General features: G+C 57.2%; 1 protein-coding gene across 3 annotated transcripts in view; it reads right to left on the bottom strand.

Moving 5' to 3' along the window:
- PREX1 (phosphatidylinositol-3,4,5-trisphosphate dependent Rac exchange factor 1) overlaps positions 1 to 20,780 on the bottom strand; it is a 182,200-nt gene that overhangs the window by 95,221 nt on the left and 66,199 nt on the right. For all 3 annotated transcript variants that reach the window (XM_023626697.2, XM_023626698.2, XM_070246866.1), the window contains exons 2-3: positions 13,025 to 13,096; positions 9,270 to 9,392 (exon numbers count right to left, since the gene is read on the bottom strand). In XM_023626697.2, the coding sequence (XP_023482465.1) occupies positions 9,270 to 9,392; positions 13,025 to 13,096 (195 nt within the window). The remainder of the gene's footprint in view (positions 1 to 9,269; positions 9,393 to 13,024; positions 13,097 to 20,780) is intronic.

A 20,780-nucleotide genomic window follows, 5' to 3' on the forward strand; every position in this document is an offset into this window, starting at 1 on the left:
CAAATCCTAGCACATGACCTAGCACACAGTAGGCCCTCAAAGACTCCTTGCTAAATGAACGGACTCTGCATATCCACCGTGTGCACAGTCCTGTACACATGAACCAGGAGGCCAAAGAAGGCTCAGGAATTTGGAGGAACAAGTAGATCTCTGGTCACCGCCACTCGGCAATGCCAGTCCTGAGGCCAGGGGACAGCTCTGTTGACCTCCAGATGCCCCTGAGCCCAAAGCTGGCCCCTTTCCCACCTAGAGGTTGCCCGCGGGTCACCAGGTCTGCAACCCTCAGGCAGGGTTTCTGGGACTGGAAGAGACAGGGGCCTTCTTAGCAGGAAGCTCTCGCTGAGCATTCTCGGTTCCAACGGCTCGCGGAACACCACCTCCCAACCCGCCAACCCAAACAAGGATGTCCTGGCAAGGCCCCCGGGGAGGAAGGGCTGAGGGGCCTGGGCCTGGGGTAGGGGGTGGGCAGGAGACCCCAGCAGCGAAGGAAGGAAGAGGGGGTCTGCAAAGCAGGAGCTCGTCTTGTCTCCAGACCAGCCCCCCAGCATCCTGCCGCGGGGTGGCCGCAGGAAAGAGGAAACCGAAGAGGCGGGGACGGCTTTCAGAATCAGTAAGCACCTCAACCCGCCCGGCTCACCGGGCTCCGTGGGCACCTTCCGGGCAGACGCCCTGAGTGGCAAAGTGCCCACAGCCAGAGCCGCCGGCCGACACGGAGAGTGCACTGAGGGCACTCAGGACAGGCCACACGCTGAGCCCCGGGAACGAGGGGACACTGCCTCCCTCAATAACCCCACACGGCATGGCCGTGTTCGACCCACTCACACACGGGAAAAGCAGTCTCACACCGGTGAAGGGGCAGACCCAGGACTCGGCTCTCTAACCCCCTGCCGACGTCCAGCTCAAGGTCATCGCAGGGGGTGAGGACGGGAGTGGGGGCAAAAACACAGGGTACAAATCTCAAGCCACAAACGCACAACCAAGCTCTGAGGGGACCGTAGATAATGACGAAAAGTGCACAGAGGGACCTAAAACCAACCGCCTGGCGGGAACCCAGCTCTGAGTCCCTAAGCAGGGGGTGGCCTGGGGCAAGCGGTTTCCCCTCCCGAGGCCTCGGTTTCCTCATCCACGAAATGGACACAACAGCTGACCCCAGTAAGTGTTCAGCTGGAGGCTTAGATAATGTCAGTAAAGTGAGCAGCACAATGAACACTTCATAATATTTCAAAATACTCTCAAAACATTAGCCACAAACACAATCAACAAACATGAATCAAGAGGGAAAAATACCGAAGCAGTTTCACGGTTAACCAAAGCGTACACACATTTACACACACGGGACAAAGGGCCCTGACGCGCCCTCCAAGGAACCCCAAGCGGTCTGAGCGTCACAAAGCACAAGCCGCCTGCGCCAAACACCACCAGCGTCAGCAGGCCCAGAGAAAGCTCAGGGTCAGCAGCGAGCCCCCTGAGACGCCACCACACACGTCCACATGGGGGCAGGAAAGGGGGAGAGGGCACCCCAGCAGCCCCCGAGCAGAGCTATTTCTGTTTCCACGTGTCTCCAATGAGCCTAGGAGACCATCAAGGCCAACGGAGACGGATAAGGAGAAGTGTGGACCCGGGCCCAGATAAAAGATGTGAGGGAGAGGACCTGTCCTGTGCAGGGGACAGGAACCGGCCAGGGCCTGGGCTGCTCCTGCAGAGAAGGGCTGCAGGGCTGCGGAGGGCTGGGCACCTGAGTGACAGCAGGAGGTCCCGACCACACGTAAGGAGCTCTCGAAAAGCAGCCCCCTGCGGCCGGCCGAGAGCCTGGGCTTGCCTGGGCCTGCAGACCCCGCCCTCGGAGCCGCCCTGAGACAAGACACCAGCCACCGCCATGCTGACCCCCACGGACCACTAGCAGCATCGTCCTTGCAGCTCCAGGCGCACCTCTGCGGCCAGACCACCCAGGTGCACAGCCCCACTGCCCAGGTCGCCAGCCCTGTGACCTGGGGCAAGGCATGTAATCTTTCAGGGCCTCCGCGTCCTTGTCCATAAATTACAGCCAACAATCACCTCCCCACGTAAGGTTGTTGGGATTCACAGTAAGTGCTTAAAACAGCGCACAGTAGTGCTTGTTAACTAACAGCTACTATTATTAGCTGCTATTGATGCGGATGCTATTATTACCATCACCAAGACGTCAGCAAATTCATATTCCACCAGTGAATCCGTCCATGACGAGGTAGGGCAGTGGATGGGTAGGTTTTAATGGCAAGAAAAGAGAAAGGCAGAGTGAGGAGGGACCTGAGTGGACTCTGGTCCGGGGAGGGCCACCAGGGGAAGGCAACAGGCAGATTTTGAGCTGGGGGGCCTTGCCCCACTGCCCCCTGGTGTGCCTTACTTGTCATTCAGGCGCTGTCCATCTCTCCCCTCTCCCTCTAGGCTGTGAGTGCCTTTGCACCTGCTGAGGTCAGTGCTGGGGTGTCAGTGGGGACTGACGTCCCCGGGAGAGAGCAGCCATCATGACTGTTTGATCAATGAAAGCAAGAAAGCAGAGGAAGGAACTGAGAGGTGCCCACCGCCCCTCAAACCAGCCCCCTGCTTCTACCCAGGCAAGCCTGGCCCCCTACATCCGCAGCATCAGCTCTTCACTGGAACATCTGTTGTTTTACTCACCCAGCATCCGTTCCCCCTTGTTCTGGTCATGGCCCCCAATTATTCCCCTGGGGACCTGCCTCCTACACTCCGAGCTTACTGACCCCACTCCACTCACCCTAGACCAAACCAATGCAAGAGCTCCCTGTCCTGCCAACAGTGGCCCTGTGACCCAAGCTGGGCCCATGACAGCCCTCAAGGACGCGTGCTAGAATCATTGTGAAGAGAAGCCCTCTTTGAACTGTTGTTGCTGAGCTGGCAGTGTCAGCCTGGAACTGCTGAGAGCCACCTTTGTCACAGCGTGAGGCAACCACCCCCTCACCCCTCAAGAACGAAGCCAATACAAAGGAAAGCAGAGCCAAGAGACAGAAAAATACCAAGTCCCGAAAACACCATATGGGGTCCTGGATCCAGCTATGCCTGAAGCCAATCACTCCTGAACACTTCACTTACGGCTCATTAGTATGAACCATAAAGTCTCTTTTGTTTGTTTGTTCCAGCCTGTTTGAGTTGGTGTTTTTGTTGCTTGCAGTGAAGACAGTCCTAGTACCTGCACACTCTGAAAATGGGAAGAAAATGAAGACCCGGACCCAACTCGGGGGAGGTAATAGGGTCTCCCTGTCCACCTCCATCTGTCCGATGAAGGGTAGGGACAGAAGGCAGAGACAAAGCTGTCTGTCCCCACACACCAAGCCAATCACCAGGCAGTGCTCGGTGCCGGCTGGAACGCTGCTGAGAATTCAGGACCCCGGGAGCACAGCGGCAGAGCGCTGTGACGGACCAGCGATGTCCGCCACCGATGCAGGAGAGGAGCGGAAGCGGTAAGAAAGATCACCACAGGCTGGTCATTCCTCACCCGAGCCCCCTCTCTGACACACCCAGCAGTGTCCTCCTCCCCTTCAGCCTGCGAAAAGGGCAGGGGACCGAGGCACGAGGCTCGGAGAGGGTGAACTGAGCAAACGGCAATGCCTCCTCTCCAAAGCTATGCCCGGTTCCATGACTCCTGGACCCTCCGCGGAGCCCACCCCGGCTGCGTCTCGGGCCCAGGAGCCTGAAATATGGCAGCGCTGCTTCTGACAGCTAGGAGTTTAAGCGTTCCCTCTCGTCCTCGGGGCCCCACACGGGCTTTGATGGTTTTGCCAGAAAGAATTAGACAAACAGTTGTGCGCACACAGATGTGGCGGGCGGCGAACGTGCGGCTGCGGGTCTGGGCTGCGAAGGAGGAGAGGTGGATGGCTGCCAGCTGGAACCGCTGGGGGAGAGGGTCAAGCCCCCAGGGAGGGCCCGAGGACTGTCAGAGGCAACGGCTGCCGTCCGCAGGACCCGGGGCTGACACCGGCTCCACGGAGACCATCTGCTCGAAACCACTCACTTCACACCCAAAAAGGCTGAGACTCAGCGCAGGGAGGGAGCTGGCTGCGAGGCTCGGTCTCACGTTTTCGAGGGCTTCCTCGACCTCATCCACCTACGCACACAGCTTCGGGGAGGAGTGAACGCAGAACTCAGGCCACGCAGTGCTGCCCTGCTCAACACCTACAGGGTCCGGCCCGCCACGAGCTGAACTCCCTCCGCCACTCACTCTGCTCCCTGACCCAGCCCCGCTTCCCTCCAGCGTCCAAGCTGCTCCCCTTCCAGGGCCTCTGCCCTCGCCCTCCTCCCCCACCTGGCATACCCCCCAAGACGGCTCCACGGCACCACCTCGCCGCCGGGGCCTTCCCTGCACAGGGATGCCAGATAAAACACAAGGCACTCGCTTGGGTTCCCGTTTCAGATAAACAATGGATTTCTTAGTGTAAGTATGTCCCTAAGACTGCACGAGACATACTTATACTAAAACGTTATTTGTCGTTTTCCTGGAATCCCAACCCCCTCAGCTGTCCTGGGTCTTCTTTGCTGAATCTGGCCACTCGGCCCCTGACTTCCCGATTTCAGAAACTCGAATGGAGCCCCCCACCCCACCGCGTCACATCCGCACTTTATATTCCTCGAGTCCCGCGTCACCTTCGGAAACGGCCTCCTATGTTCACTCCCTCGCCTCTGCCCCTCCCGGCAGCAGGGAGCAAGCCTGTCCCACTGAGCCGGCATCCTCAGGGCCGAGCATGGTGCCTGGCACCCCAGAGGGGCTTAGCATGTGTTTCAGGAGACCTATCACGTAAGATGGCAAAAACACAAGCGCTGGTGCCAGACGACATCCGCTCAAACCCCGGCTCCGACACTCACCGGCTGTGTAAGCTTGTGATATGACTTACCCTCTCTGGGCCTCAGTTTCCTCATTTGTCAGCGGGCATAGTAACAGTACACACTGTCACAGGTGGTGGTGAAGGTTTCATGGATCAATATTTGTAATGCACGTGGAACAGTGAGTGCCCAGCACAGAGAGAAAGTTCACTCCGGGCTGGTCTGTGATCACCTCAGGACTTCGTGGTTGGGTTTTGGGGTGAGGGGGTGAGGGATTCTCCTGCTGTCCACTGACTGGGGCCGCACCCGGTGGCTGCTCTGTAAGCCAGGGCCCCCCACTGGGTCTGGGTCCCCTTCCTCTCACGGAGACCCTGTCACCAGAGCTCCATCCCCAGTAACTACCTCACCGCCCTGCTGCCTCAGCCCCGGCAGGGAGCCACCGAGCCGGGGAGGGGCGCGGCGGACACTGTGGTGAGCCACGCAGAGCCCCAGGGGGACAGCAGCGGCCACGGCTCAGGGAGTCCCTCCCCAGGAACCGTGGTGTAAAGCTCACCCCCTCACTGCAATTCGGGGTGACCCGAAGAGCACCCCAGCTCCAGGGTTCCTCCCCGTGGGATCAGCTGCAGGTGGGTACAAGCGGGCGGCCACCTGCATGCAAATCTGCAGCTTCCAGAAACCCCACCTGGGGCAGAGGCTGCTTTTAAAGGGAATTCAGGGCCATCCTCCATGGCACAGGGGAAAGAAGGTGAGGATTTCAAACTTTAAATTTTAAATTGAAACAATGGTTTTAAATTAAAAACACTGAATCACACACTGAGAAAGCAGGCTCCTTTTTCAATTGTTCCAATTACCCCGAGGAGGGTCTCGTAGGCGTGATGTGACACTAACACCGTCTGACACTCTAATCTCCCCTGTGATCTAACCGAGGGCAGGCCACAGGCGCAGACGCAGTGGGCGGGGGCTCCAGGCGGCCCGGGTGCCACAGCTGGGTTTCCATCGCGTTGGTTTTACGTACTTTCGCGCTTCCATCTGTAACAAGTGATGCTCGTTTTCCATTTCCAATGACAGTGCAAATTTCCCTTTTTAAATAGGTTTATAAACAAATCTACTTTTTAAAAGATTAAAGCAAGGGGTACCCGTACCCAGCAAAAATGATAACACAGTGCGTGAATCAATGAAGTCTAAGAGCGCTGGCCTGGCCACGGAGGGGTGGGGGCTCCGACCTGGCTCTGCCACCTGCACGCTCACAACCTTGGGTTCAACCTTCCCCTCGGTGTGCTGGCCTGTGGGGTCGGCTCAGGGCTGGACTCCGGTCTGGAGGCAGGGAGAAAGCAGAGAACGTGCCAGCGTCCCTGCCCTCGTGTCACTGATATTCGGGGGGGCCGGTCACAAACAAAAAGGAAGCCAAACCTCCACTAAGTCAGATGGCGACAAGGGCCGCAGAGAAGAAGGAAGTCAGGGTGTGACAGGGCAGACAGCATGACAGTGTCAAACAGGGCAGGCAGGAAAGGGTTCTGGGAGAAGGGGCTGTTCCGTCAAGATTTCAAGGAGGCACAGGGAGGTCTGGGGGACACGGTCCAGGAGAGGCTGGTTCCAGGGCAGCGAGGCGGCCAGTGTGGCCGGGGTGGGCTGAGGGTCCAGGACTCTGGGGTCCGGCAGGGGGTCAGGATTTATTTCAGGGAAGCGGGAAGAGGAGTGAAGACACCAGAATGATGCCTCTGGCGGCTGAGGGCAGAACATGGTCTCCGAAACCCTTCGTTTTCATCAGAGCCTCAGCCCCTTGTCCTTGTGTCGCAGCCACGGGCCCCACTGGGTCACAGGAACAAACATGTACACAGCACAACCAGGCGGACACTTCCTGAGCAGCTGTGAACGAGCCGGGCGCTGCTGCTCCTGCGATTCCTCTCAACCCACCCGCCTGTTTTACAGAAGAGAAACTGAGGCAGACGGCGTGGTCCTCCTCCCAGGGTCACAGCGCTGGGAGCAGCACAGGGATGAGGCGCCCGACCTCTGGGGCAGGCAGGACACACGCCGGGCTGGGAGGATACCCCGAACCAGGACAACTTCCACAGAGGCCTGAACTTGCAGCCAGGGCACCAGGCCCTGACAGCAGGCCACTGTCCTCGTCGACGCCCAGTCTGATGAGGCGGCAGGAGAAGGGTCCGGGCAGCACAGAAGGAGAGCGTATGGAAGAGAGGTCGCCCCCGGGGCCCTGACCTCCCCCTGCCTTCCTTCCTCCAGCCGACCCTGCACCTCCAAGCGAGTTAGGGATCCTGCACGGAGTAGGGGGAGCCCGCGTTGGGCTCAGGATCCAGAGACCCTCACTGACCAACCAGTTCAACCTGCTCACCACACCTCTGTGGCTCAGGCAGAGGTCAGAGGACCAGGGGGCCCGGGTTTATTGGCAAGTGGACAATGCACCTTGAGAACCCCTTCCCTGCTCTGGCTCAAGTATGAACTATCCCACCCTAAGCTTGGACGCCACCCCAATCATGCCACCTCCTCCCCGAAGCCCTCCCGAGTGCCCAGCCGGAACAATGCGCACACCGACACCCCGTGGCATGGGCTCAGCGACGGGCCGGCCCCAAGGCCTTCATCCGCATTAACACCCCTCATCCTCACAACAGCACCGCACGGCAGGTACCGTCCTCACCCCCGTTTTAGAGACTTGGAGACTGAGGCCCAGAGAGGTGGAGTGACTTGCCCAAGGTCACCCAGCTGGTCAGTGGTGGAACAGGGATTTGAACCCAAGCAGCCTGGCTGCAGAGAAACGAGGACTCACCCTTTCCTTTGAGCCCGAAGGGAAGACTTCGATTCTTTTTATTTTCCTAGTTAAGACATGTTTTCAGAACCACGATGCTACTGGTCCCTTCTCACCACCTCACTGCTGCCACCTGCTCCTGGTGCCACCATCTAGGACGCCAGTGACCTCCTCCTGCTCTCCCGTCCCCCACCCCCTTTGCAGTCTGCTCTCCCTCGCAGCAGCCAAAGGCCCTTTAAACCCACAGCAGACCCCATCTCTCCTCTGCTCGGTGCCCTCCCTCTGTGCCCATCTCCCCAGGGCCCCATCCTGATCTCATGTGCACCTTACTTCAAGCATTGAAGAACAGTGACTATGTGAACAGAAAGACGACATCCAGCATTCATGGAGCCCTCACGGTGTGCCGGACCTGTCCCAGGCACTCTCCTCCTACCATCTCACACAGTCCTCAACAAGGCCATGGGCCAGGTCTAGCTTCCTATCCATTTTACAGGTGAGCACACCAAGGTACAGACAAGCTAAGACAATCTGCCGAGAGCACCACAGCCCATGAGCAGCTGGGCAGCGGGGCCGGGGCACCACCCTCCTCACACAGCAGGAGACGGTCACTCTGCGGGCTGTAAGGCCCTGAGGGCAGAGCTGCCCTGCGCTCTGTCGTCCTACCCTCTGACCATCAAGATGTGAGGATGACAATGACCAAAAGCAGCACTAATGTGGACGAAGTACTTACTTAACCCCAGGGCTTCCAGATCTCGGCACCCCTGCCACTGGAAGCTGGATAAGTCAATGTATGGGGGCCGTTACGTGCATTATAGGATATTTAGTGGCATCACTGGCCTCCACTGGAAGTCAGCAGGACTTCCCGGAGTTGTGACAACCAAAAGTGTCTCTGGTCATGGACAAATGGCCCCTGGGGACAAGAGCACCCCGGCTGAGAACCACGCTCTACCTACACACGTCGCTGCTTCGCATCTCGGGGTTTTCCCATCAACCCACGGAGGGAGGCATGCTTATTCCTACTGCTCAGGCAGAGGAGGAAACCGAGGGTCAGAGGGGGAAGCAGCCCGCGAGGCCAGTGCGGGTTTTCCTCCCTGAGGAGGGCCCGGCAGGCACAGAAGGAGAGGGCACGGAAGAGCAGGGCCTCGTGTGGGTGGCATTCTCCCCCTCTTCCCCTCACTGCCCCCACAATGCCAAGCCACTTGGGCAGAGAGAGGCCGTCACATCGAGCATCAGCTGCCCTGACCGGCAGTGCGGGCAGGCACCCAAGGGTCAGACCCCCTTCCTGGCCAGCGGGTGGCAGAGCTAGGACCTAAAGCAGGCCTGTCAGACCCAACTCCAGCCTCTCGGCCGCTGGCTGCCCTGTTGGTCACTCTGCAGCAGAGGGGCCCCAGAAGGCCAAGAGGTCACGGGAGCCCCAGGACAAGGTCATTCAGCAAGGAGCTCTGGGGAGAAGGGACCATGCTCTATGTGATGTTGGCGGGAAGGGAGAGCCAATTAAATACCCCCCAGTCTGCTCGGCCCGAGCCTCTTCCCACTGTTCCCGGGGGCCGAGGCTGGGCCGCCTGCCTCCTGCCTGTCCCCCTCCAGACAGGCCCACAGAGGAAGCTGGCTGAGCGTGGCTGGAGTGGGGCCTGGGGAGAAGCCCAGGTCCCAAAAGCTGCAGGTGCTGACCGGGGCGGGGCTTAGCACTCACAAATTTTAAGAAAACGTTCCCGAGTTCGTGCTGAGACTGAGGCTCCGGGTGTAAGCAGTACTCCAAGGCAGCCAGGAAGTCCTTATGCACCTCCAGGATGTCCTCGATGTTCGAGAAGAGGATCTGTGAGGAAAAGCGAGGCCAAGGACAGCGTTAACCGGGCCGCGAAGGGAGAGCAAAGCCAAGCACAAACACACACACAACCCCCAGCCCAGCTGAGGGTGAAGTGGAACAGGCACCTTCACCCCAGGGAGCCAGAGCACCGCTAATAAAAACGGTGATGGCAACAGAAGCAGGGCCAGCCTTACCGAGCAGGGTGAACGCCTGATCCCGTGCTGAGAACATCACGTGCATTTACGCCACCTAATCCCCCCTGCAACTCCATGGGGTAGAAAATACCATTATCCCCCACTCAGAGATGAAGAACGGACGCTCAAAAAACAATTAATGGGGCCGGCCTGGGGGCGTAGTGGTTAAGTTCGTGCACTCCACATCGGCGGCCTGGGGTTCGCAGGTTCGGATCCTGGGTGTGGACCTAGCACCACTCATCAAGCCATGCTGAGGCAGGCGTCCCACATAAAATAGAGGAAGATTGGCAATAAGTGTTAGCTCAGGGCCAGTCTTCGTCACCAAAAAAGAAATAAAAATAACTATCATTCTCAAGGCCACGCAGTCCGGCAATCAGCAGAGCTGCGTTTCAGCATGCAGAGAGTCATGTATTAAGAGCTTCACCACAGTCTTTGCCGTGGCCTGACATAGCTGGGCTGTCCAATTCTAAGATTTTCAAAATAACGAGGGCACTTCCATGCACCCATCAAAATGATGTGGTAGAAGAAATACAGTAGGGTTGCACGTTCCCAATATGCTGTTTAAACTCACGAACACCGTCTAAGGGCGCCCGTTTCCCCGTATGATCCTGTCAAGTCTGAAACGCACATACAATCAGACCCAGAAATCCCACATTTTAGAATTTAATCTTTCAATCATTTGTTTCCAACCAGGGGCCATTCTGCATCCCAGGGTACATCTGCCAATGTCTGGGGACATTTCTGGCTGTCATAAATCAGAGGGAAAGGACACTACTGGCGTCTCACAAGGAGAGGCCAGGGATGCTGCTAAACATCCTACAACGCACAGGACGGCCCCCCAGCCACGAATGACCAGCCCCCAGTGGCAACTGTGCCGGTTTGAGAACGGGGTGGATGGCCAAGAGCATATCCCACACCCTCACTGGCAGTAGCAAAAGACTGGAAAAAAGCCAAGTGTCCATTAATGAGGACTCGTCAAATAGTTAAACTGGACTGATTACAATTAAATAAATTCCACACGCTGAAGAAGAACCTGCAGATCTGTATGTGTGGACATGGACCCCTGGAATGATTCTTGACATAAGGTGTTAAGTGGGGAGGGGGTCATGGCGCCAAACCGGACTCCAGCAGGGGCCATTTGTGTAAAATAACAGACAGAAAGGCCGCTCCCGTCCGTGCCAGCAGAAGCAGACGCTGCGTGGACAGGACACGAGCCGGGAGCTGGATGGGCCTCTGGGAGGGAGACCACGGGGACCTCCATTTACTTTAGGCCGCTGTGAACTGCACAAATCCCTTTTTCCGTCTTTTTTTTCTTTTTAACAGGTGCATTTTTAATTTAATTTTGAAAAAGGCACTCAGGTGGTCCAAAAGTCAAAACATGGTAAATGAAGCCAGTGAGGAGCCCCTCTGCCACCCACGCCCACGGCCCACAGCCGGGGCACCAGCCTTCCTTCTGGGTCTCTTACATTCATTCCTTCAGCAGGTATTTACTGAGCACCCACTGTGTGCCAGGCACTGTTAGAGGCCCTGGGGACACAGCAGGAACAGGCAAGTCCCTGTCCCCATGAAGGTGACATTCTAGTGGAAGGGGACAGACAGCAAACAGATAACTATGGTCTTCTGGGTGGTAAGAAGCACGAAAGACAGAAACAAAACAGGAAGGTGTCCCAGGGTGGGGCAGGAGGAGAAGTGTGCAAATTTAAACAGAGGCCAGAGACACCACCCTGAGAGGGTGACATATGAGTCAAGACCTGAAGCAAGGAAGACCGACCCCATGGCCCCTGGGAATGCACCAGTCTGCGGAGGGAGCCGGCCTGAGGGCGGGCAGGGGGCCCGAGGGGCTGGAGATCACCTCTCAACTGCTGCAGGCTGTGAGGGCCAGGGACCCGCTTCCCCCTGGGCGTTGCCTTGGGGACACTCCTCATGTGAAGGGGCTGGAAAAATCCCCTACACTGTTCATGTGGTTCTTTTCCTCTCTCTCATTTTGTCCAGTTCACATAGTTGAATCTACTTATGTTAAAGACACAGACACAAAGATCCTACCGTTACAGTGACTTCAAGGAAAGGCCATAAAATTTCAAAGTATTTGTGTCCTGAGTGTACATCCAAAAGGAATGAGAGCGTGTGTCCACTGAGACATATACAAGGATGGTCATAATAGCCAAAAACTGGAAATAACTCAAACATCCATCCAAAGGAGAATGGATGAGTAAATTGTGGTACATTCATGCTATGGAATACTACACAGCAATGAAAAAGAATGAATCACAGCTACACACAACAACATGGGCAAATCTCACAGGAATACAGTGAGCAAAAGGTGCAGACACAAAAGAGCTCACTTACATAAAGTTCAAGACCACGCAGAGCTAATGGATGCTTCTAGAAGTTAGTGGTCATCTTTGGGGAGGGGGTGCAGAGAAGCCTGTACTTAAGATTGCACCCTCCACTGTATGTGAGTTATATGTCATAAAAAACGGAATATTTTGAAAACTGTAATAAATTACAATTTATAATAAATAATTTTTAAATTGTAATAAATGGATTGTAAAAAATAGATGTAATAAACAGTGGCTGATCAGTAAATATTTGCTGGATGAGTGAATGAATGAATGCATAAAAGCTTCTATCCCAGGGCTACCAGGGACCAGCCACGCAGTGACCCTGAGCAGGTCTCTTTACTTCTCTAAGCCTCAGCTTTCTTCTCCAAAAAACTGGGCTCAGAGAATTGTCAACATGCAAGGACACTGTCCAGATTAACCAGGACATGTGGGGGGATGTCCTGTGTGACCAAGTCCTTTGTGTGCTGTACATGCTGGGCACCTCTGACCCGCCCGCCCCCTCCCCATCTCCCTCTCTACCCTAGAGTCGGGACCTTGGAGCCCCAAGGACTGAAGGTGGCTTCCCAGAGAGTGAGGTCACACGGGAAAGCCAGCCCAAGGAGGGGAGCGCTGGGGGCCTCCAGCGTGCACACAGAAGGCCTATTGATGTCCTGCTGAAACTCCCCAGAGCCACGGCCAAGACGAAGCCCGACCCCATCACTCACCCGCCCTGCCCGATGCTCAGTGCCCAGGGCAGGCAGGGCTGGGCTGCCAGCGGGGCGGCTGGCTGGGGGCCGCCAGCCCCCAGGGGCGCCCGGGAAGGGATTTTCCACTGGCTCCAGGCCAGGGGGCCTGGCCCGAGGAGGCTGGAGGACAGGAGGGCCATGGTGAGCAAGGAGAGAAAGTCTTCAGTGGGGAAGCGGGGGCCTGAGGCCAAGTTCTCCTGACGCCCACGGAGCACAGTTTGCTCACAGGACAGAGGCGGGGGGCAAGCTGCGGGAGGGCAGAGCCAGTGGCCAGCGGGCGAGTGTGCCCTCCGCCCTGCACCCTCTGAGCATCGCCCCGCAAGGACCAAGGCCCACGGCCAGAGGGACAGCCTGGAGGGGGCCAGCCCAAGCATCCACACCTTGACGTTCTCCTCCGTGAGGCCCTTCTCCACGGCGTCCGTCACGTTCTGCCGGATGCGATGCAGGAACGCCTGGAGGAGGGAAGCAGCGAGAGGTGAGCATCCACGTCTCTGGTCTCCCGGGGACGGCCCGAGAGAAGGGTCACAAGGTCAAACGCCAGCTAGGATCCAGGAGGTACCACAGTCTGGGGACACGGGCTGGGAGTTAGGAGAAACCTACCTGCCTCTCAGTCAACAGACGCTGCTGAGCATCTGTGACCCCGGCCCCGTGCAGAGATCGACCCCAGGCCCCGCCCTCGAGGAGACATGCTCGCACCTGCTGCATCAGCCCATCCCTCTCAGACTACATTCATCTTCTCTTTTCTTTTTTAATTTAACTTCCAAATAGTAACACACTCACATGGCTCAAAAGTCAAAAATATAAAAAGTCTCCCTCCCATATCCCGGGCCCCATCCATCAAGTCCCTCCCCAGCCCCCTGGGAACCACAGCTACTGGTTTCTTGTGTGTCCTTCCAGAGGATGCTTACGCGAAAACCAACACACACACACACACACACTGGCCAAGGGGTATGAGCTTCCAGGCACAAGATGAGTAAGTTCTGGGGATCTAATGTACAGCAAGCGAGGACAGCTAGTAACATCGTATTACATATTTGAAAGGTGCATACGGGGGTCATCATTTTGCAATATATAAGTGTACGAAATCAACACCTTGTACCCCTTAAACATACACAGTGTTATATGTCAATTAAATCTAATAAAGCTGGAAAAAAACACACAAATGTATATGTACATATACATGTACATATACAGTCATGCGTCACTTAACGTTGGGGACACGTTCTGTGAAACGTGTGGTGAGGCAATTTCGTCGTTGTGTGAACGTCACAGAGTGGACCTACACAAACCTCGAAGGCACAGCCTACTACACACCTAGGTTACATGGTACTGATCTTATGGGAACACAGTCATACATGCGGTCCACTGTTGGCTGAAAGGTCATTATGTGGCACGTGACTCTACATACATATGAAAATATTCTTATTTTTTCCCCTTTTTACACACCGAAAGACAGCACAGGATGCACTGCATCTGCTTTTTCCACTTAATATAGCTGAGGGATCTCTCTATATCATTCTACAGGGAGTATCCCTTTTTCCTTTTCTTTTTTGGTGAGGAAGACTGGCCCTGAGCTAACATCTGTGGCCGATCTTCCTCTATTTTGCACGGGAGACACCTCCACAGCGTAGCTTGATGAGCTGCAGGCGGATGACGTGCTAGGTCCAGGCCCAGGGTCCAACTCGCAAACCCCAGGCCGCCAAAGCAGAGCACATGAAGTTAACCACTATGCCACCAGGTCGGCCCCCTCATTCTTTTCTTAAGGCCATTCAGGATCCTACCATATGGATGGACCAGCTGTTCTGCCTCTCTTTCCAGGGGCTCAAACAGAGAAATCATTTCTCCCCTCTGTGAAGTGACAGGCGATACAGGAAGGGTTGGCGGGGACTGTGGGGGATGGGCAGCACACGCTCATTGAAGGGGGACAGCTGTTCGACCCCAAAGCGTGGCCAGGTGGGAAGGCAGTAGGCCAGTATTCCCAGATGTTATGGGTTTTCGGGGTTTTTGGGGGGCCGAGAAGCCAGGAATTAGGATTTTTTAAGCAAAGTCTCCCAGTTTTTAAATGTTGGCAAAAGGGCCCTGTGTCTTTGTGAGGAGCTGCGTCTCAGGGCTCCAGCATGGAAGCGGGGACCAGAGTGGAGGGGTGCAGCCGTGCTGACGAGGTATGAGGGCGGCCTGGCCCTGGAGGGCGCGACAGAGCAGGCAGAGGAAGGGCCCCTGAGATGGCTGCGGATGGGCCGAGGGGGCAGAAGGGACGTGGGGCAGGAAGGGGATGGAGATGGTTCCGGAGGGAGACCAGGGCCAGCTGCGCACAGCAAACTCCACCCGGTGTGCCCGACTCCAGGACTTGGCTCCAGGTGGACCTGACAACACCCACATGGAGACTTCACGGTCCTGTCACGGCCACAGGGCCACAAGGAGCTGTGGTGGCCTGTCTGTGGCCCTCTTTGCCACGGCTGATGACAGCATGGCGGCTCTTGGAGCAGGGCCTGGGGGAGCACACAGTGCCGGCTGCAGGCTAACTAAGAGCGCATCTCACGCAACTGTGCTCATCTGGGGAGAGCTCCACGCGGGGGGGCAATGAAAGGACTGCCGGGATGGAGGGAAGTCAGCACAGGGGCAAGGAGGGCAGAGGGGAGTCTGACTCCCAACAGATGGCTGTCGGATCCCTTCCCATCACCCAAGGGATGTCCACGGCTGTCACGGTGCCGGCCACACGCAGACTCGGGTCTCCTAGGCGGTGGCACCGTGGCGCTCCACATGGCGGGTCACAGAGAGCAAAGCTGAGGACACGCAGCAAGGTGGCCTTGCCTCTGTCCACACTCGCCGCAGGACGATCTCGACCCGGCCCCTCAGCTCCGGTTTGTACCCCAGCCAGGCCTCCTCCCCTAAAATCCAGGCTCTTATCTGGATCTTGACATCTCCGCCTGGGCATCCAAACCCCGGTTCCTGATCGTCCCTCCACACCCACACCACTGAGCTTCTCCCAGGCTGATCAACAGCTCTGCCTTCCCAGGGCTCTAGCCAAACCGCCCCCATCGTCCTCAACCCCCGTTTCTCTGACCCCCCATTTCCGTCCACCACTGAACGCGAGGAGCCTCACCTTCAACATGTGTTAAAAGTCTAGCCACTTCTCCTCCCTCCACGGCCACCTCACCTGGTCCAAGCCACCATCACCTCCTGCCTGGGCTAACAGAGTCACCTCCCTGTCCCCCCACCCCTCAAAAGTCCTTTCTCCACACACACAGCCAGAAGGATCCTTTTAAAGTTGTTCATCAGACTCTTCAAGGCTTCCCACTCACTCAAAAAAACTCCAAACCCTTCCCCAGCCCGTAGGCGCCCATGACCTGGTCCCAGGTAATTTCTCTGACCTCGCGCTCCAGCATTCCATCACCCCATCACCCCGCATCTCAATAACCTGCAGCCACACCTTCGTTCTCTCTATTCCTTCCACCCGCCAGACACATTCCTGCCTCAGACCTTTGCACAGGCTCCTCCTACCAGGAGGACACGCTCCCCCAGCTCTGCCCTGGGCCAGCTCCTTCTCACCCATCAGGCCTTAGCTCAAATGTCACCTCCTCCAAGAGGCCCTTCTTGTCTCCATGCGCTTCCCATCTTGCATTAAGAGCCCATTTGACAGAGGGAGAGACTGAGGTTAAGCGGTCTACACTAGCTCCCAAGGGAAAGGCCAGGATCAGAAGGGAACAAAGCTGGGACGACACCTCTATCCCAGTCCAACAACAGCGGCCAGGTTAGGAAACTGAACCTTTGGGTTTAAACCAGAGATCCTCCTCTTTCCTGCCGTGTGACCTCAGGAAAGTGCATTAGCCTCTCTGAGTCTCAGTTTACTATTCTCAAATATGGGTACACAGTATACTGTCCCACCTTTCAGAATGTGACAGGATAAAGCGCATGGAAGCCTCATCTGGGCAGCACCTTCCTCTCCTGTTCCCAGCTGTGTCCCCAGGGCCTGGAGTGGTGCCTGAAACATGGCAGGAGCCCCAATTTGTCACCTGGAAGCCTGCTGACCTTTCCTCTTAAAGGACAACGGGGCGAGGGCAGGACATCCTAGAGGCTGCTTTCACCGGGCCTGGGACACTGCCGGGAAGTCCAGCCACAGCACCCCGCCTGCCAGGAGACAAAGGCGGCCTGGCCAGCACAGCCGCAAGGGCAGGAAGCCGGGAGGGCAGCCCGGCTGGCCCAGATTGCGGCTTCCTGTCCCGGTTTCTTCACACGAGCGCGGCCACCACTATTGTGCTGGGACAATGAACGGCCCAGGCCACCCACCGAGGAGCTGCAAACAGGCCAGTGTGATGGGCACAATGGGCAGCCCGTGACCTGGACAGAGCGGGCAGGCGGGGGCCCGGGCAGGCCCTCACACTGCCCAGGACACAACCGGCTTTTCCAGTCAGTTAACGGGACCCTCGGGGGCGACTCCCTGTCCGAGCGCTGACAGCTCTGGGACGCTCGGCCAGCAGCAGCTCGCACCCTGGAAACCTGCCTTGGAGACCAGGCTGTTCCCAGGACTTCCAGGCCACCGGAGTCTCTGCCTCAGTCCGGAAGCTCTGTCCACGAGCGTCCACGCCTCAGTGGCCGGAGCCCATCCCCCACAACCTCCCCAGGGCCCCCTCTTCTTTGGATGATGAGGATGAAGAAAAAGAAGGATCCGGAAAAGGACAGAGACAAATTCAACGAAGACCCACAAGGCATCACTACCCCGCCTGGCCAACCTTAGCATGACGCCAAATTTGCTCTGAACCGTTTTCCAAAAGAAATTCCTCCGGCCTGGGGCGGCACGGACGGCAGGGCCCAAGGAGCCGGGGCGCCGGGAGAGCTCCCCTTCCGACCGGGGCGGCGGCTGTACAGGCGAAGGTGGGCGAGGGGCCCCACTGAGTGCACTGCAGACTGTCTACTCAGACACCGACGTGAGCGTCCAACCTCGAAGCAGAGATGGGAAGAAACGACTCCTGGAGAGCCACCTGTGCACCTGCCCCCGACAGGCCCCCCACTCTGGATACGCCCCCCGCCCTCTCCCATGCACACGAGTCGAGAAGCAACAGAGAATACTGCTTTGCGTGTTTACCACGTTTCTGCAAATGACGTGCCTCCAGCCACCTGCTTTCCCCGAGTCACCGTCATGTCGTCCGCACTTACCCACCTCAATCTGTACACCGGGCAGCGCTGGCCGTCCAGACCCCACCCACAGCCCCTGGTTCCCACCCCTGGGGCGCACACCAGCACCCCTTCCAGACGCCATCACCCCCATTTCTCGGCTGAGGGTCCCCTCTCCTGTGCAGAGCAGGCCGCAAAGACAGGTGAGAAAACTGAGGCATGTGAGGGATGCCGTTTCCCGAGTGCCCAGGGCCCACCGTGGTAAGCTGTGCAATGACACCCCTTTCAGGGCGGCTTCCTGGGGTGAGCTCCCCAATAAACCACGTGCCCTTGGATCAGTCTCAGGATCCGTTTGCGGGGCCACACTAAGGCCTCAAGCTGTTCGTTTCACTGCTGAGCAGTTACAATGACAGCACCACGTAACCGCCATCATGCCGCCAACACCTAAGTCGTTTCCAGCGTCCTCGCTATAAATGACGCTACAAGGAGGAGGTCCACGGGCCCAGGGGTGTGAGATCCCCCAGGCCACACCCAGGAGTGCAAGGGTTGGCCGTGGATCAGAGACATGTTCAATGGGATTAGTTACTTGCCAAATGGCTTTCCAACACGATGGCACCAATCTTTACTTCAACCAGCAGAGGATGAGAGACCCCACGACCCAGAACGAGACCCATGAGCTTTCATTCAGTCATGCAACAAACCCTTGCTGAGACCTGCAGAGTCCGTCATGAGCTCATTTCAATCTCACCACCAACCTCCAGGGCAGGTGGACTGGCCCCATTCTACAGGTGAGAAAAACTGAGGCCCCGAGGACGAGGACCGGCGGAAGCCACCCAGCCAGAAACAAACAGAGTGAACCCGGCCCAGCACATCCGGCTCCTGCTTCCTGCCGGGAGGAAGGGATCAGCGAGGCTGCTCACGGGGCTGCTGACCCACATGCCTCCGTGGTCCCCGGAGCTCTGGGCTCATCGATTAGTGATGTCTGCCACAGCTGTGGGAAGGAGGCGGCAGTAGGGCTGTGCATCTCCATCTCCAGCGACCTCCTATTTAACTGAGGGACCCAGAGAGGCAGGGATGCTTGTCTGACCCCAAACAAAAAGCTGGTGATAAAACTCAGATGAGAACCAGGTCTCCCGAGGCCAGGCCAGCCCTGCCGCTGCCCCACCGTGCCTTAGAGCGGTGGTCCTCGGCCGCAGGGGTGGCTCTGTCCCCAGAAGAGAGTTGACATATCTGGAGACATTTTGGTTGTCACAGCTGGGGATGTGGGTGCTCCTGGCATCCTGTGGGTGGAGGCCAAGGATGCTGCTAAACACCCTACAGTACCCGAGACGGCCCCCCAAAGACGCACCAGGCCCCAAATGTCAACAGCGCCAACGTGGAGAAACTCCTGCCTCAGAAGCGGCTCTCACTGAAAATCTAGAAAAACATCCAGCCCCCACCACGGCCGACAAGACCCTGTATGACGCAGGCTCTCCCAGCCCGCTCAGGCTCGCTCACACAGCGGCAGCCACTGTCTCTGCTTCCTGAACACACTGAGGCTGGTCCCCTCCCAGGCCTGTGCCACCGCTGCTCGCTGCCTGGAAGGCTTTCCCCCGAGACGTTACGGCAGGGGAGATGCCTCCTCAGAGAGGTCCCCCTGGACCGCGTATAAAGGAGGTCTCCCCACACGCCCCCCAGCCATCTGACCCCCATCACCGTCACGGAATTTACCAGCATCCACAGAGCTCTTGTCAATCACGTTACGTACAGATGTGACTGCTCAGCATCATCACCCCCCAGAGGGGCAGCTCTCTCAGGGCAAAAGACAGTTTCCCTCACTAATGTCCCTTCAGCCCCCAGGAACACTGCCTGGCGCACAGTAGGGACTCAAGAAAGGTGAGGAGGGAAGTGGAGGAAGGGGGCCTGGAAGACGCTCCAGAAGTAACTGGTACAGAATTGGAGTACTAGAATAATAATAATAACAAATTTACTATCCTTCATTAATTATTATTATACCTAACGCCTTGGGCCCTACTATGTGCAACGTGCTGCTCTAAGTATTTTAATCCTCACACAACCCCAGGAGGCAGGTACTATTATTACTGTGCCCATTTTACAGAGGAGAGAACTGAGGCCCAGCAGAGTAAAGAGTTTACCCGAAGCCACACAGCTGGTAAGTGGCAGAGCGGGGCCTCGAACCCCAGCAGTCTGCGCGGGGAGGAGTCCCCAGCCCACCGCCAACACAAGTCAGCGGGGAGTATCTGTAGACAGCCAACCACATAAGCACAAAACAGGGAGCAGCTGCCCTCTGGGGTGCCCCCTGGGGGCCACCATCTGTCTGGAACCTGCAGCCACAGCCCTGGGAGGATCTATCTCTCCCTGGAGATAAAAAGGACAGAGAGAGGCCCCTCGAAGTCACTCTCTGAGATGCCGGCAACCTGATCGCGGAGGGGAGGGGCCCGGCTGCCCCCAAGGACATGCCCGCACTGGCCGGGGTGACCTCACCAGACATATGGCGAAACCTGAGAGGACCAGGGACCGGCTGGAAGTGAGGGGAGGTGGGGGCAGGGCGGCAAGGACACAGGGAAGGGGGTGCCCTGACACCCATCCCCCAACACGGTCTGGGTGGCCCGAGGTCCAGGGGAGCAGGGTGACCGGAACAGCAGGGGCGTTGGTCCAAGTAAGGATAACAGGACAGTAACAACATCAGGGGGGCCTGGCACGGCTCCCAGAAGCCCCACAGGCCAGGGTGGGGAGACCCCCGAAAGCCCAACGACATCTTCAAACACCCAGATCCTATGCTCCGTCCACTTAAGTTTTGGGCATTGACCTTACAGCAAAAAATAAATCTCACATGTGGCATCAAGACTTCACTTCTGTATCTGATTTATAATTCTATCACTTGCGGTTTGGCTGAACAAATTGTCCGTCTTGACAAAGGACGATCCCACTGAAAACGGTTTGCAGAAGTCCATTTAATGACAAGGAGACAGGCTACTGATGCACCCCTAACTAGGGGAAAAAAACAAGTTACAGGAGAATACA

Source organism: Equus caballus, chromosome 22, assembly GCF_041296265.1.
Source record: "Equus caballus isolate H_3958 breed thoroughbred chromosome 22, TB-T2T, whole genome shotgun sequence".
In the NCBI taxonomy this organism is placed as follows: Eukaryota; Metazoa; Chordata; class Mammalia; order Perissodactyla; family Equidae; genus Equus; species Equus caballus.